We start from the raw sequence: 17,697 nt of genomic DNA, 5'->3' as shown, positions 1-17,697 counted from the left end.
GAGAAGAATAGAACAGGCATCTGGTCATTCATACACTTGTGTTCAAAATACAGACATAGTTTCTCTTTTGCCCCAGATTGTGACTTTGGGCTAATAAACTACCCTGGGTGGTAAGGCTGTTAAAAAACATAAGCAATAGATTATGCAGCAGACATGAAGAGCAGACAGTCATATCAATAAGCTGTTATTCTCTTCCGCTTGCATTTGATGACCGGTGTCTCCGAAATTTGGCAATGAATTCAAGCAGACTTTGATGATGTAGTTTTCAAAAAAGTGACTTGGCATATTTTGGAATCAACTGAACTGTATTTCCATTTGGTGTGCATTAGGCTACTGTTGAGGCCTGTCATGTTTGCTGTTGGGCCCTGACGTCGGTACGGTTTCAGATTCACGGTCGGCTCGAACAACGCGTTCTCGTGTATGTCTGCCTCCCGCGCTTGAGGTTCTTTCCAAAATTCTACCTTGAACAAAATACAAACATGTTGCTAATCGGGCCTTTTTGTTCCGCTCTTGAAAGTTGAACTACAGTCAGACCAATCCTCTTTGAAGTCTTCCTAACCAAAAACAGACAGCCCCCCCCCACCCTCTGCTACAAATGGAGAAGTTACAATACAATGACGGGAAGGAGCAGGGTTCGATCTACTGGGGGGGATGGGGGAGAAAATCCATGCCTCTACTTTTGATATTCCCCCTCTGGTCATTCATTTTTATCGCCGGTGGGGATAGGTTTTATCCTGGCTTCTGGTCAGACATTTTGTGGAAATGTCTGATATGTTTGATATTCATGTTTGATAATATCACAATTTAATAATTTATTTAAACCACATAAACCCTGGTGTCCCTGTTTTGGGCAAAAATAGAAAAGAAAATGCTGAGAAAATAGTAGATCAACGTGATGTGACACACATGTGAGTTTATATATCAGCTATTTTTTCTATTTATATGGTGGACATGTATGTCCAAAACTATTGGACATAAAAGTATTAACAAGAGCTTGTAACTAAACTACATTAATTAACTACATTAGATAATTTTTCCATTTCCTCAAAAGTAACAGTTTTGGACATACGTTTCCACCCGACAGTGACTATATGAATAGCAAAAATAGCTGATCTATAAACTCACAGTGTGTCGCATCACGTTGCTTATATATAGCCGATCTACAAGCTCACAACGTGTCCCATCGTGACGCAATCTTGTAGATCGGCTATTTTGTTACTTTTGTCTCTAGTATGATGAATTACGGCATTAATTAAAAAAATAAACAAGTATATAGGGCTTAAGTGACCCCCCCCTATTTTTTCTATTTTTTTAACAAATCAAACCCTGGGAAGTTGAGCTGAAGGAAAGTGGGTGAGCGAAGGAGCCCTCCCATAATAAAGCTGGCTTACTTCTTTGTAGAACGAGCTGGAGCTAGAGTGTGGTGGAAAACACTTCAGCTGTTGATACACCCATCAAGCTGCAGCCACAGCCGTGTCTGTTTCTAAGTAAACAGTTCCTATACTGTATGTGAGGCATGACCTGCACCAAGCACCAATCCCCAGGAATTACGTTCCACATAATTAGCAAAACACGGTTTCCATGTTCCAGGAATATATAAAAACATTTATTAAACTAGAAAGGTGTGCTCCTCGTAACACAGGTCTCGGCCAGGTCGGGATGTGTTCCCAGGGCCCCGCAAACTGTGGAAGTCAATCATAGAGTTATAGGCCACATCGTGATAGCGGCACCTTGGCCTACTGGGAGTGTTCATGATTTACTGAATTTTGATTTACTGAATATGTGTTTTGAAGAGAACACAAACTATGATTGTACTGTACAACCTATGGTTCAAGAATTATATAATTATAATTATACGATGAGGCCAATTAGAAAAATGTGGGGTGGAGGTTCTTCCTTGGCCTACTGGGAATGTGTGTGCAAAGTTTCACGCCAATCGGTCCAGCGGTGCCAGAGATTACCTACCAGAGTCCTGCACGGGTCCAATTTTTACAATTTTGGCACCCGCCCCGCCCGTCAATAATCAGATCCGTAGACCGACCCGTCACCCGTAATTATATAAAAATACAAACCAGACCCGCCCCGCCCATTAAATAATGGACCTGTTGTCTGCCTCGTTACCCGTGATTACATGCTGTAAATAGCCTACTACAGACAGTCACTCAATTTAAATGTCTGTTAAAATGCTTTTAACACAAGATAGCAGCCTTCAACAATAGCGGTACATTCAGTGGTCAGGTTTGTTCATAAATCTGCACGTTAGTGATGTGCAGGTCGGGTTTTTTCATGACCCGCCCCGCCCCGCCACGGAACCCAACCCGCCTCAACCCGCCCCGCGAACCCATATATAAATCTATGGCTCTACCCGCCCCGCCCCGTGACCCGCGGTGGGAAAAAAAAGATAATCATCATCATAATAGCTCAGATTTATATAGCGCTCTTTTAAGTACCCAAAGTCGCTTTAAATGTCTACAGTAGCACAACATTGTCATGGGCTAAATAAACAAGCATGTTGTTCAAAATAGTTTTTTTTCTTTTTTTTTGTGCATGTGAGAGCGGCTGACCCGCTCACCCGCAGCCCGCATAATTGCCTCTGAAATCCTGACTCGACCACCCGCGCCGCGGGTTGACCCGCGGGTTACGGGTTGGCCCGCTCATCACTACTGCACGTCAAGTGAAGAACGGAGGAGCGAGCTTTCCATATATAGCCACGCGCGAGAACACGCATACACGCAGTGCACACTTGTCGTTGTTTATGTTTATTATTGTCATATGATTTAAATTTGAAGGTTGAACAGGATGTTCAATATGTTTTTGTGAGTTAAGACAACTGACTGGCGTGCTGTGTTAAGTTATACAAGTGACATTGTTTGGGCAGAAACAGTGCTGATTTTCGCAATAAAATGTTACCCACCCGAGTTTAGTTCAGTACCCGCCCGTCTCTGTCCCTGTGAACTAATAAAAGTATATTTTTCGCCCGTTTTCACCCGTCAAACGCGGGTGCCCGTCGGATATCCGTGGGTATCCGGCCCGTTGCAGGACTCTGTTACCTACTCATAGACAGACACACGGATGGACGGACAGACAGGGGCGAAATGTATCCGGCCTGGCAAGGACAATAACCACAAAGGGGAGCTCTGTGGTGTGTGGTGGTGTGCTTTATAGAAGCCCTGACATGCCATTACAATTTGGCTTTGAATGGATGTTGTGTTCATGATACAGTATATGGCATGTTTTTGTAAGGAAGAGGCCCCTCCCACAAATGTTGCATGCCAATTACAGGCAAACGGTATGGAATATCAAAACCCTGTTTGACATTCATTGACACAGGACTGTCACACGACATGATTATTTGGACCTAATTTGATGGTGGGCGGGGGAGGGGGGGGGGGTTGTAGGCCAGAACGTAAATGACCCTGGTATAGCGTGAACATGAGGCAGATTTGAAAGATGTAGGGTGGAGTGTCTTCCTTGGCCGACTGCAATGGCGTGCACGAAATGTTTGATGCTGACCATTTTCTGTAGCCTCATGTTTCATATTTGTATAAATACTTATGTCATTTAATAATGGAAGTCAGTGGGGCTCAGACATTTCCCAAATTTGGAGTCATACATTATAGATATGTCATAGACGACTACGACTGACATGCAGGCTGGCCACATTAAGTCTGAGATCCACATGAAGCCATGCTGCTCCCCCATGTGGTTCTCAAGATTCACATGATTAAATTCTTCTCTACTCTGTCCCACTTGCGAAAAGTCCATGTTTCTTCAATAAAGAATACACGTTACAGAGATGATGGTTTCGATTCCTAGATACATTATTGAGACAAAAGCAACATTTCAACAGTCCATGCTGCCTTCATCAGTAAGACTCTTAACCCAGTCTTAACCCTGATGAAGGCAGCATGGACTGCTCAAACATGACTTTTTTTCTTAATGTCTGTGCACCATAACTTTGAGTGTGTGGAAACGTTTCCTTATTGAAGTTTGATTCAGCACCGTTGATCAGCCACCCCGCAAACACAGGTGTGTTTTATCCTTTTTTTTAACCCATTAAAACCGGGAATGCATCTGTGTCATTTCCTACTTTGGCTAATCAAAAATAGCAGATATGCAAGCTCATAGCGTGTCACGATCATGCCGCACTATGAGCTTGTAGATCAGCAAAAATGTGTGCAGATCTTTGAATATATATATATTTGAAATCGAACACTTTTGAATCCAATTTTGCTTCTGGGGGTCCCTGGAACAAAATATTTTGAGATGAGGGTCGGTGGCCAAATACATACAATAATTTGTGGGGGTCCTTGACATGGAAAAGTTTGAGAACCACTGACACATACGTTTTTTCAGAAAACTGACATTTTTAGAATCGGCCTCAGGTCTTAATGCATTAAAGAGCTGTAATGTTGACACTGGGGCCTTACATTGCAGAGTTACTTCAGCTAAACCAGATTCCACTTAACCACTTAATCCCTATCTATACTTCATTGACAGGTTCCCCAGGGGTCTATACTTGGTTCTCTCCTTTCTTTTACCACAATACCGAATCTCTTTGCAGAAAATAGCCGATCACAACGAGTCGCAAGGTGTCGCTAATTTCGCAGGATATTAGCCTATGACATACCCAGAATAAGGATGCTAGGGTTCAAGTGGTTATCGATGGGCTGTCCATTGCAGAATCTGCGCTGCACCCTTCTCTGGGCACAGACCAAGACTGATAGGGTGATATCTTTGCATGAAGCCCCAAATGTACATACGTCCCACAGCTGTTTCTTCAAAAAGGCCTCAGAACTCAAAATCAGAACAGTCTGGAAGCATCTGCTTTGAGCCCAAATGACAATTTACAAATGATTTCAATTTGGGGTGGACCTTTTCCTTTGCACAGAGGAACAGCCTCCCTGCTGGGCAAAGCAAGCCGCATTGTGGTCCCATTTGATAGTAATACGAACCATGTTGCTTTGAGTACAATGTCGTGGTTTTGTCCTGAGGACATGTGCTCACATATTTACTTTGCTCGATGGTGGCCACACAGAGGACTGGTTAGTGTTCTGTGATGTTCTTACTGTAATTCCCCCGGTGGGCTGTGTGTGTGTGTGTGTGTGTGTGTGTGTGTGTGTGTGTGTGTGTGTGTGTGTGTGTGTGTGTGTGTGTGTGTGTGTGTGTGTGTGTGTGTGTGTGAGTGTGTGTGTGAGTGTGTGAGTGTGAACAGCCAATGATGGAAGGCAACATGGACTCCACTGAGTTCAATATATGCACATAATGTTCTCATTCAAACACATTTTGGAATTCCCACTGCTTAACCAAATATATTGTACAGTATATTCACGCACAGCCCCACTCGGGCACAACCGAGTTTAACCCGCATGTGACACTACATCAACACTCAAAATTATGTTCATACGCAAACACACAGTTTATTTTTCTCCCCTTTTCAAAATTTCCACTGCCTCTCATTAAAAGCAAACTAATTGGTATGGTAGGTATGGATATATACATCGCAGACTTCAAGAGAAGTACATTACAGGCGCAAATATCTGCCAGGCTCCTTCAAATAGAATGCCTTGACAAGTCTTTACCACCGCCAGAGCACTCAAACACAGCGGCGATGAGTGCCTCTTATTATGACCACTACTTCATCAGCTGTCATCGAGTGTCATGCACGCGCGCGCTGAGATGGTCCGTCTAGACTCGACGTCACTGCCCAGGCGTGAGCACACGCAAACACACACACACACACACACGCTCGCACGCGCTCAGACGCCATTAACGGATGCCTCCCTGTGTCGCTGGTGATGCCCTTCCCACCTAATCCCATACCTGGCACCAGCTGGGTCGGAAATACTCGCCAGACTCTGTCACTGCACGCAGCTGGGAGATAGCCGGACGCAATGTTGTGTCAATGTCAGCCAACGCACAGCTTGCTAAAAAGGACTCAAGTCTACCCTTGATATGGGACAAGTGTACTAGAGTTCATGTTGGAATATCAGAGTGGAAAAGACACATTTCATCTTAAATGTGTACTAAAACCTCAAGGAAATTAATGTAATCACAGAAACAGCAAAATTATAGAGAGCTGCAACGAAAGTGAACAGCTCACTACCTCAGAGCAACCGTCTACGAATGCCAATGAACACTTCTAGCCGGAAATGTATTTCAATCTCGGAGCAGATTTTCAGTTTGACCTCTAACTGCTGCATGAGTGTGATAGTGTGGGATCAGCCTGACATGATGGTGACAATGCCCCCCTGTACCAGCCTTGCACCTTGGCGGTGAGTGGCTAACATGAGAGCACAAGATAAACCGGCCTACTTTAAAATGGACTATTTATACCCCGCTGGTGTTAAAATGGTTCAGCACACCAACAATGACAGCAAACACAACTCTTATCGGATAACCATGTGTCTGAGGGCTGGATGATGGGTTCCAAAATCAGTGAGAAAGGACAGCAATGAGAGATGGTGAGAGAGATTAAAGACATTGACATTGATAATTTTCTACAATCTATGGATGAATCATCCAATTGTGTGCTCTGCTTGGAGTATTATTTATTTTATTTGTCGTTATTGTTTTTTGTTGTTTCGCTTTGTTTAGTTTTTCTCACATTTGTATCATTTGATTGTCTATTCGATTTTTGTTTTTGTTAAATGTTTTGTGTAAAAGTGTTGTTGTTGTGGTATTGTCGTTGAGGACTCCTTTGAAAGCAACATGGTAATTCTCAAGTTGTTATTGCTAATAAAAGATTACAACGAAACGGAACGGATTGTAATAGCATGGAATGCAAAACAGAGAAGAAGAAGAAGAGGTAATTCTCAAGTTGTTATTGCTAATAAAAAATGACAAACAAACGGAACGGAATAGGATGGAATGTAAAACAGAGAAGAAGAGAGACCGACAAGAAAAACAATGAGACAACTTGCCAAAATGTCCACATTATTTCCCCCAAATCTTCGCCTACATTATGTGGTTAAGTAGGATGAATAGAGGATGAATCACCCAAAACATAGACGATCGGATATCTCCACCTACCAACCATCTGGGGACTAATACAAGGTGGTTGCTAGAACAGTGGCAAGAACAACCTCTAACAAAGCTACAGTGTGTACGCTTTGGAAACCAATCATGTCACCATCCCAATATGAAGAGCTACACTAAATTGGTTCTGCAATGTAGGTTTTTTGTTAAACTCTAAATTATTCCACACAATTGTCACAAGGAAAACTGGGAGATTGTCCTCACTCTTTAGCTGAGCGAAGCGGTTAGAGTCTGACTTGTGAGTTTACATAAAATATGTGGGTATTGTCGTTGAGGACCGCTTAACAATAAAAAAAGATTTGAAACAGAAAACATGATGGTAATTCTCAAGTTGTTATTGCTAATAAAAAATGACTAACAAACGGAACGGAACGGAATAGGATGGAAAGTAAAACAGAGAACAAGAAGAGAGAAGAAACAAGAAAAACAATGAGACAACTTGCAGAATAGAAATCAAAAAGCTTAATACATTTGCCACCAATAACAAAAGTACAAAGTGAAACAGATTCCTAATAATCACCCACAGGCTAGCTCAGAGCATATGTTTAAAAGTCTCTCTCTCTCTCTCTCTCTCTCTCTCTCTCTCTCTCTCTCTCTCTCTCTCTCTCTCTCTCTCTCTCTCTCTCTCTCTCTCTCTCTCTCTCTCTCTCTCTCTCTCTCTCTCTCTCTCTCTCTCTCTCTCTCTCTCTCTCTCTCTCGCAAATATTGTACTTTTACTCCACTACAATTATTTGAAAACTTTAGTTACTTTGTCGATTTTGATTAATATTACAAAACATACATTTGGCACTTCAGCCCTATTTAAAGCCAAAGCTTAATATCCAAAGCTATCTACAAGCTCACAACGCGTCGCGTACTCAACAATACTTTTGTACTTTTACTCAAGTACGTTTTTTGTGTTTCTGCATGGCAGTATTGATACTTTTACTCAAGTTTTTTGTTTAACTCTAAATTATTCCACACAAATTTCACAAGGAAAGCTGGGAGATTGTCCTCACTCTTTATCTGAGCGAAGCAGTTAGAGTCTGACTTGTGAGTTTACATAAAATATGTTATTTCCTTCGGCAACTCTTATGTCTGTGATTTCAAGACTATATTCGACTGTAAAAGGGGCTAAAGCCTGCTCACTGAGTTGAATGTGCGCAGACATTAAAGCTGCCTGCTTGCTCAGGGGATAAATTGAATCTTGACCATCAGGTCATAAATTAGCGTCAGATCCCATGTCTACATGAGACATGACCTTTGACACCATCTAAATGTCTCAAAAGAAGAGCAGGGAGACAAAATACAACCACGCCAAATTGTATAAGTTATATTGTATTAACATACTCTACCATACAGATTGGACAAAATTACATTTTATTCAATGAGAAAAAAAGTTACATAGTGCCCACGAATTTTCCTAGTTTGAGGGTTTTGGAGTATGTTGTCATAAATTAATATTTTGGTAATCGACCGGCTTGTACCGGCAAACTTGCATGTCTGCAATTGGCTAACCTCTGCGATTTGCTAGCCTCCTACAGAGCCACGGCGAAACAAGTGACGCTATTGCTGGTTGTCACTATAATGAACACCAGTAATAGACGTATAGAATGTATAGATTAACTGCCCATTGCATGACCTCCTGTCTTCTGACACCTAAGAGATGTTTTTATCAAAGGAAATGCCACAATACAATATCCCCTCCCTGTCAGGTGGAAACCTTGTATGTCCAAAATGGTTACTTTTCAGGAAATGGAAGAAAGAACTGTGTTGAAATGGATCAAATGTAGTTATTTTATTCACAAGCTCTTGTTAATACTATTCGGTAGATCCGCTATTTTTGCTACTTTGCGGGACGTACTATAAAGTAGGGGCATTCATTTACAAGAAAAAACATAAGAGTGTAAAGATATACGAGTACGAAACTTCCTCATGCACCTCATTAAGCACGTCTTCCCATTACCTTAAAGCCTTTATACTTGTCGCTTGCCGAACATAGCCAATGTACAAGCTCACGTGTTGTAGAAAATTGTGTGGACAATTTTTTTTTCACCTTTAACTACTTCAGTACCTTTGTGTTCTGCTTTTTTTTCGGAGGAGGTAAAGGCTGTGGGTTATTTCATTTAGCTTTTTTAAACAGCAGTATTTAAACTGAGGGTTTGGGGAATTTGACTGTGCTGCTCTTTTTAGGGTAACCAAGCCAAGTTTATATGGTTTTAAGGTTTGTTTTTACTTTACTTTATTTGTTCTGTTAAATCCTTTTACGGATGGCTTTTTTAAAAAGCGGTTTTGTCCAAACTGGGCTAAATCGTGTTAGGCAATGGCCTAACTGGCACCCCAAACATTAACATCAAAGTCAAACCGTTGCATAAAAAGTGTGCTACAAAAATAACTGTTGAAAACAATACTGTATGTTGTTGCGCGAAGGAGTCACGCACAGAAAGGAGTAGAACTACATGTCATAGCATGCTGTGTTGTGAGATCGTAGATTGTCTATTTTCAGTGCGCGACACCAGCACACAGCTAAGTACAACTCAGACGTAAGTCAAGGTTCATTGAAGGGAACAAGCCACTAAGGTATTGTAAGGTACAAAGATTGAGAGGCCAGGAATATGGAAGTCTGTGCGTCACCGGTGCAGTATCGCAACACATAAAATAAATCAAGCGTGTTCGCTTGTCTTAAAGTTGCAAGAAAGAGGTCAGGAGGAAGACAGTATACAGGAGTAGACTGTTACAACTACACAGTGGAAGAATAAGGCTGCCTTCCACTTGATTTTCGTTCAAACCCTCAGTCCTCGGCAGTGGTGTAATGATTTTTTTCCCGGCGTGCACCCCATGCCAAGTTATGCTTCAACGCACTAGGGTATCGTTGATCTACAAGCCCACAACGCGTCGCGGATGCGACATGTTGTGGGTTTGTAGATCACCGATTTTCGGCGCGCCATACCGTCGTGTACTGTATAAACTGAGCTTATTGAGGCATGAAAAAGCACCACAACTTGCTGAGTTCTTAACCGATTTACACACAGTGTTTGGTTTGTATGATGCAGGATTAAGAATGCTGGTTTTCATACCAAAATTCTTGTAGATTGTAAATATAAAATGGCCTAACTTCTAAATGCAATGGATAATATAATAGGCTACAGCAGCATTTTATTATTAGCCTTTAAGTACAAAAAGGTGTAATACTTAATCATAATTTTTTGCTCATGCCATTAGTTTATGTCTGTCTTTCACAAATGAATGACTATATAGCCTAGGGCAGGGCCTATCAAAATAAACTAGTGTGATAAACATGTTATTGGCCTTAATTTTTGGTGTAGCACCAATCCACCAGCCGCCACTGTTTTAGAGAGAGATTTGATGGCTCGCTCTAAGGGTGCACTGCAGTGAACTTGACCCACATACTTAGCGGACTGGACGACACTTGACGTGGCGTGAGGAAAACAACGTCCAGTTTTTGGGCGGGGACAGGCGGAGAGGCTACAGGGCGAGTGCCAAGACAACTGAAATGGCCCGACTGGGATCCCGCAGATGAAGAAGAAGAAGAAGAAGAAATATCAACTTGACTGTGAATCCCGACGAGGGGGACATTGAGCAAGAGTATACGACCCATCCCTCCCACCTCAAGATGAAACTCATAAACACTTTGGTGCTCAGGGACAGCACACTTCCACTGAGCCAAACAAAGGGGCCAAGCGTCAAAAAGCACATTTCGCCTCAAGCACGACCCAGCAGCGGTCAGTAGAAGCGTGCAAATATCTGCTTGTTTTTACCGTCGCCCGTCTATCCATAACGGATGGCACCATAAATCGCTCAAATTCCTTGGCTGTGTGTATTTACAAGAAAGGGAGAAGGGGGAGTAAGAGAGGGTGTGAATAGGGAGGTGGGGGTTAGAGAGAGAGACGGGGAGAGCTTATTTCATCATCTTTTTGCTGGGGTGGCAGCCCACCTCCACTAAATCAAGTGCGTCAAGCGTGGGACCAGTGTTTTTCCAACCACAATAATATCCCACCAGACGGGCTTTGACCCAGTCCAGGAAACCCTCTTTTGTGAACCTCCCAACGAGCTCTGTCCAAATTTGGTAGCTCCCTCGTTGGTGGTCTCCAACCGCCTCTCTCTGTGTGTGTGTGTGTGTGTGTGTGTGTGCGTGTGCGTGTGCGTGTGTGTGTGCGTGTGCGTGTGCGTGTTCATGTTTCGGGGAGGCTAGGTTGGCCTGCTTTACAAAACATGCACTGCACCTGTCACATGCCTGGCGTGGACAAAACAACATAAATTACTTTGAAGTCTCAACAAAATCATAAATTGTGGCGTTGTAAGGAGGTGAGGGGTCGGTGGGGGGTAATTTATCTCTTTTCTCCCTTCCTCACTGTGGACACCCCTCATTGCCTTTGCTCTGTTTATCTTCTCCTTGAGATCTCCAATCGCTGCTTGTTAAAACTCAAACAGCTTCATCGAGTGTTGCTCATTTCCAGGAATCATTCCCAATGATGTGTTCCTCATATCGTCACTGTCGGGGCGGAAATCTTGTATCATCTTTTTTTTTTTTTTTCATAAATCATTACCCTATTTTATACTTTGGTATGTGACACTGTTGCGCAAAAGTAGCAGAAATAGTTGATCTACAAGCTCACAAGACATCACGATGTGACAAGCTTGTAGATAGGCTATAAAACAAAAACTACAAAAAATGTTTGTGAGGCTTTGTTTGTCTGTCTGTGGGTTTTATAAATATTTAACCAATTAACAAGAGCTTGTTGTGACTACATCCATTGAAACTCATATCCTGACCAGTGTGCAGTCTCATCAAAAACAGCGTTGGTGGCCCGGATCGCTGGCCTAGCGGTCCGGGCACCTAGGCTATAGTATAGCCTGACAGCACGTCACGGGTTTGAGTCCCATTCCCGACGACCGTTGCTGTGTGTCTCTCCCTGTCTCTCTCTCCCACCTCCCTGTACATCTTCACTAACATACTATCAATAAAGGCAGAAAAGCCAAAAAAAGGGGGGGGGGGAAGCATAACTTTAAAAACAGCATTGGTTTTGCTGTCATTTGATGCACCAACCTCAAATATTTTGTCAGGGTTGATCTGTATTTTGTGTAACTTGTGTAACTGTAATAGAGAATTCAAACAAAAACTAGAAAATATAGGACTGATAGACTGACAACAGGTCACGCCATAATGTAATGTGCATCATGGATATCTTTATTGTTATTCTTTGGATTTCCAAGTTCAGGCTGAGAGTAATTCATTCATAACACGTATATTATTGCTTCTTAAATGAAGGGATATATTTTCACTACTCAACTACTCATTTAGAAATGTAGCCCAATAGAATATAATATCAATATGAGACATTTAGCTTTGTAGCTAATTGGGGGACAGTTGGGGGACACTGTCCATTGTCCCCGCTAAGTTTTCAAGATAAATTAGTTTTTCTAAAGTACTGCAAGTGTTGCTTGATATTTTTTTTCCTCAAAATAAACAAAGAAAGATAATGTGGCAAATGCTAAGTGTGGCGCTGAAGCATTAGCGTGAATGAACGCTGATGAGGTGGCAAGTACCTTACCTCCAAGTTCCTTTACGTTCAAGATGGCATTTGGAAATGGCACTGCTTTAATGCTGAAACTAAGAAAGGAAAATAAGAACAGAAAAAGATTGTAAATGCCATTTTATTTTAGATGTCACTGTGAAAACCATTGTATAATGATAATTTTATTGTTAGTACAATATCCAGGGGGAACTGACAGCACCGACAAGGCATTTTGGGTGATATAGACTCATGTCCTCAACAGCAACAAAGGGACTGGATTTCACAAAATCCCTTTTGTCAGAATATTTGACGTACCTTTTCCAAACCACCAGCTAAGAATCACCCACAGAGCTAACAGTGTATGTGGTAAATGAAAAGAAAACAAAGGAACTGTTCTGGTGTCGGGGTTAACTAAACAGAACCATGTTTTTTTTCCTTTCTTTCTTTTTTTTCTCTTCTTCTTCTGTGTTGAGGTTGGTGGAAGACAGCACTCGTGACTAAAGTGCTACTATGTATTATGCGGTTGGTTACAGTGGTTTCTCAGGGCTGGCAATGCACAAAACCAACTAAACAGAATAAAATGAGAATAAAACGTCCTTCAAATAGTGCTAATGGGATTTATCTGCCTGCGAGTGTTCATACATAAGGGACAGGTCCTGAAGAGCCCGTAAGCCAGTCCAGACCGCCTGATCGAAACCACAAAAAGCCCTGCTCTGGTTTGTTGGCACGTTCCTGAACTCAAAATTCATAGAAGCTAAAGGTAAGAGGTGGAGAGAACCTCAGGAACTCCCTTGCTTATAAATAATGTCCTCTGCTGTGCAGCTGTTGGCAGACAGAGACCGCTAAATCTCCAAACCCATTGAGAGAAGGTCGCCTGACACGATCCCTTGTGTTGACGTGTATAACTCCAGCAGTGCACAAATGTAACCAAATGGACCCATTACACTCCCGGATTTAACACTGAGGATTTACTGTGTACCACAACTCTACACAAAAGTAAATAACAGTCAGTATTTTCTTCTATTGATGTCCTTTTGAGGTGGACACAGGTGGTCACTCCTCCCTTCTGTGAAGTGTACACTTAGTCTAGTACAGCTGGGGGTTTCTTTATATTTAGCCACAAACGGCTAAAGTGGCCAATGACGAAAAAACACACAGTGGGATTCCTGCAAAAGCCTACAGTAATCGTGGATGAAGTGAAGATTGATGGCCATCTCCTTGAGGGTTTTATGCTATGTATACAGGAAGCGGGTTGTTTTCTTTTGCAGGTGAGAGATGTACAACCCTGAAGCTTCTGACACACACTTAAAGGGGTAGTTCACCCCAAAAATGACTTATTTTCTATCAATTATTCTCCCGGTAGGAGACTCAGTAGGAGACCCAATTGGGTCTCCTACTGACCGATGACTCGGTCATCAAATGTGACAAAAAATTATTCACCTCCATGAATTCAAGGCTTCATGGGCCGTGTAATTGATAGAAAATAAGAAAATGTTTGGGTGAACTACTCCTTTAAGTAGCTTGGTGGTGTTTCGTAGAAGAGTGTGGGTTAGAGATAAACGGCTTAGCTGTGCTGTTGTCGATATCAGGGGACTCTGGAACACATAGGTATGTGGCTGTGATTTTCCAACGCTCCCATGCTCCAATACCTGCACGGTGCACTGCTAACAGTATTAACTTAACCACTTAAACCCAAGCATCCGTATTGTGGGAAAGCTTTAGCAGAAATAGCAGATCGACGAGCTCACAACGACGAATATTTTTGACTCAAATCTTTGCTTCTGGGATTTCCGTCTTCTAAATCCTGACAGTTAAAAAAGAAAATTATGTTGCTTTAAAATCAGTGGTTCTCAAACTTTTTTCACGCCAAGGACCCCCCAAAATGATTTGTCCACGGACCGCGGACCCCCGCCCCCCCCATTTCAAAATATTTTTGATCCAGGGACCCCCAGAAGCAAAGTTTTGAGTAAAAATTGACATATATATATATTCAAAGATTTGCAGATCTACAAGCTCATAGAGCGAGCTTAATATGAGCTATGAGCTTGTATATCTATGAGCTTGTATATGTTCACTTCCAGGAGGACACCACTGGGTGTCCACTGCCCGCCCTCGTCTCACCTGTGGTAGGAAAGACGCCCTCACTGCCCTCGCTGCAAAGGCGTGACAGCAGGCTGGTCTTTCCGGCACCTGTCATGCCGATGCATACCACGTCATACTCTGGTCTTGGCGGCGGAGGTCCTTTACAGCACAGTGCCCGGAAACACTGAAACGAAAACGCACAACATGCTCCTTTAATAGTGGAGTAACATAGTGTACAGTAGACATGTGATAATAACATTTAAACACAAAACAATCCAACGACACAGGTCTGATACAGAAAACATAAAATACGAAGTTCTCAATCAGGCACATTTCTACTTGCTTACAAATTCTATAAGGGGGGGTGGGGGGGGGGGGGGTTACCCTTTGCTTTTCCTCTGACTATGTACAGTACATGACAGTTGTTCCAGGGTGAGAGAAGATACCGTTTTCCTTTATCAACATCTTCGTAACACAACCAACACACATCCTCACTGAAAAACAGAACCAGTACACCATCTACAGTAGAGACTGTGATGTGATTCAGTCTCAAGCCCCCGTCGGCCACAAGCAGACATGTTAACCCAATCAATAAGGGAATCTGTGTAATTTTTTTGGCTATTCAAAAATAGCAGATATACAAGCACTATTTTTGAAAAATCTACAAAATGTGTGCAATTTTTTTTATATATTTATATATTTTTTAAAGCGAACTTTTTAAATTCAAATCTTTGCTTCTGGGAGGTCCCTGGAACAAAACATTTTGACATGGGGTCCGTCGGCCAAAAACATGTCTAAAAATGTTTTAGAAAATGATATGTATTTGGCCGTGGACCCCCATCTCAAAATATGTTGTTCCAGGGACGCCCAGAACCACAGATCGGAGTTAAAAATGTTCGCTTTAAAACATATATTCAAAGATTTGCAAAAAAAAAATAGCAGATCTACAAGCTCATACCGCTGCACTCGGTGCCGCGGCTATGAGCTTTTATATCTGCTATTTTTTTAATAGCCAAAGAAATCTTAAAATGACACAGATGCGTTCCCGGTCTTAAGGGATTAAGGCTGGCATTGAAACTGGTCAGAGACTTCTCTTCAGTGTCCTGTCTATATGCCGATGGCCCACTCAACCCTCTCCGGATCACTGTCGGCTCACGTGGAGTGGCCCGCTCAGTGGAGCAGGGCATGCACTGCACTCTCTTAAAAAAGCATTTTTAATACTTTTCCATACTTTTCTATTGTAAAAGGGAATGAGCAGTTTCACCAAAGGTATACATTCAAAATATTAAACAAGTTGTGGGAGCATTCAGGAAGGGTTGTGTCTTGATTATGTGCAAAGTCTGTGTGAGAGAACGAGACAGCGAGAGTGGGAAAAGGTCTGTTACTCTGCGTTGGCGCTTGTGTGCGTTTGACCAGCTTGTGTACGTGTGTGTGTGCGTGCGCTCACACAATCTGACTGCCGCGTGACGTGTTTGTGTCTACACTGTGTGTGTGTGTGTGTGTGTGTGTGTGTGTGTGTGTGTGTGTGTGTGTGTGTGTGTGTGTGTGTGTGTGTGTGTGTGTGTGTGTGTGTGTGTGTGTGTGTTGGTTAGGTGGGGGGGGAGGGGGAGGGGGGGTACCCTGTCTGATTGGGCCCTCATGGCAGCCACAGGCAGACCTGTCAGTCCATGAATCACAGCCTGGAACTGGGGGCCTGCTGTGAGACATTAAGGGGCAAATGCAGTGTGAACCGTGAATGAGATCTTTAAAGCTTGTGTGGAGAGAGATCAGTATCCAGAACTAAAAAGAGATCTCTTTTATTAGCAGGACGGGGACCAGTCTGGACAAGGCAGGGCAGAGACCCTGTTTGTCTCTCCGTGTCTCTCTCTCTCTCTCTCCCTTTCCCCATCAACTGTATCAGATTTCAGGTGGAAGAGCACCAGCGCAAGGTTGCATACTGCTCTTGTCAGCAGAGAGCTGTTCTGCTGTTCAGCACAGCAGAGTCCGACTCGGCTCAATCAAGGCGCTCCCATAGGAAAGAAGAAAAAAACAACACACACGCACGCACGCACGCACGCACACACGCGCACACACGCACGCACGCACACACACACACACACACACACACACACACACACACACACACACACACACACACACACACACACACACACACACACACCGGTGCATGAGAAACTGCCAGTCACAAGCACAATCTCCAGGTGTGCTTCGGCATGCCATAAAAAGGCATACCTTACCAGGGAGAAGCACATGTAAACAAGAGAGAGGATAAACAAACAAAGTGTTTTCGTCTGCACTGTCAAGTATCATTTGGCAAAGCGTGCAGAAGCTGGGCTCAGGGGGGGAAAAGTTGAGGCTCCCACTTTTATCACCTTCAGGCTCGTGCTTTCTCGAGCAAAAAACGCATATCATAAAGAAATTCAAGGGTCTTACTTTCATTTCATTTCCTGTCTCGACTTGAATGAGGTGGCCCGAATGAGCGCACAATGTTGTCTTTTTTCGTTATTACGGAGCGTGCTCTCCATTGCTTCTGCCAGACTGGGGGGGGGGGGGGGGGGGGCGCAGAACATAGAATACACAACACAGAAGTGGCTCAGAGGGCACGTTGGACTGGAGTCTCCCCCAGGCCCCCAGACGCCGGCGACCACCAGGGTCACTCTTCAGGGCCGTGCCAAAACAGCGCTGCCGTTTGATGGAGATGTGGAGGAATCTGCTTCAACGGAACCAGACGACGGTCGAGCAACCCGACCCCCCCGACTCCTGCTTGAACCCGTCGGGTCTGCTCAAACAGGAAACATTTCCCCCTCCTCAGAAGAATGGCTAGAGATCAGAAACACACGCGTGTCAGAGAGGGGAACACATGTAAAAGTTTGGTCTGATGGTTTGATGAGGTCATTCTCTTTCTCTCTCTCCTCTCTCTCTGTCTTCCATTGCTGTTGTCTCCGTCTGCCCCTGACCCCCCCCTACCCCCCTCCCTACACGCCAGTGTCAGGTGTGGCCCATGTACAGATTTGTGTGCTGGTTGAAATGTGCCCTTCAGCTGTCAATGATCTGAGGGGTC

General features: G+C 43.3%; 1 protein-coding gene across 1 annotated transcript in view; it reads right to left on the bottom strand.

Moving 5' to 3' along the window:
• Positions 1–17,697, bottom strand: part of LOC308088312 (ADP-ribosylation factor-like protein 15) — a 181,478-nt gene that overhangs the window by 93,543 nt on the left and 70,238 nt on the right. The window contains exons 2-3 of the mRNA XM_080432716.1: positions 14,630–14,820; positions 12,591–12,643 (exon numbers count right to left, since the gene is read on the bottom strand). Coding sequence (XP_080288842.1) covers positions 12,591–12,643; positions 14,630–14,820 — 244 coding nt within the window. The remainder of the gene's footprint in view (positions 1–12,590; positions 12,644–14,629; positions 14,821–17,697) is intronic.

Source organism: Gymnoscopelus braueri (assembly GCF_963280865.1).
Source record: "Gymnoscopelus braueri genome assembly, chromosome: 7".
NCBI lineage: Eukaryota > Metazoa > Chordata > Actinopteri > Myctophiformes > Myctophidae > Gymnoscopelus > Gymnoscopelus braueri.
The sequence above is the reverse complement of the archived record's forward strand: the minus strand, read 5'-3'. Positions and strand labels throughout refer to the sequence as shown.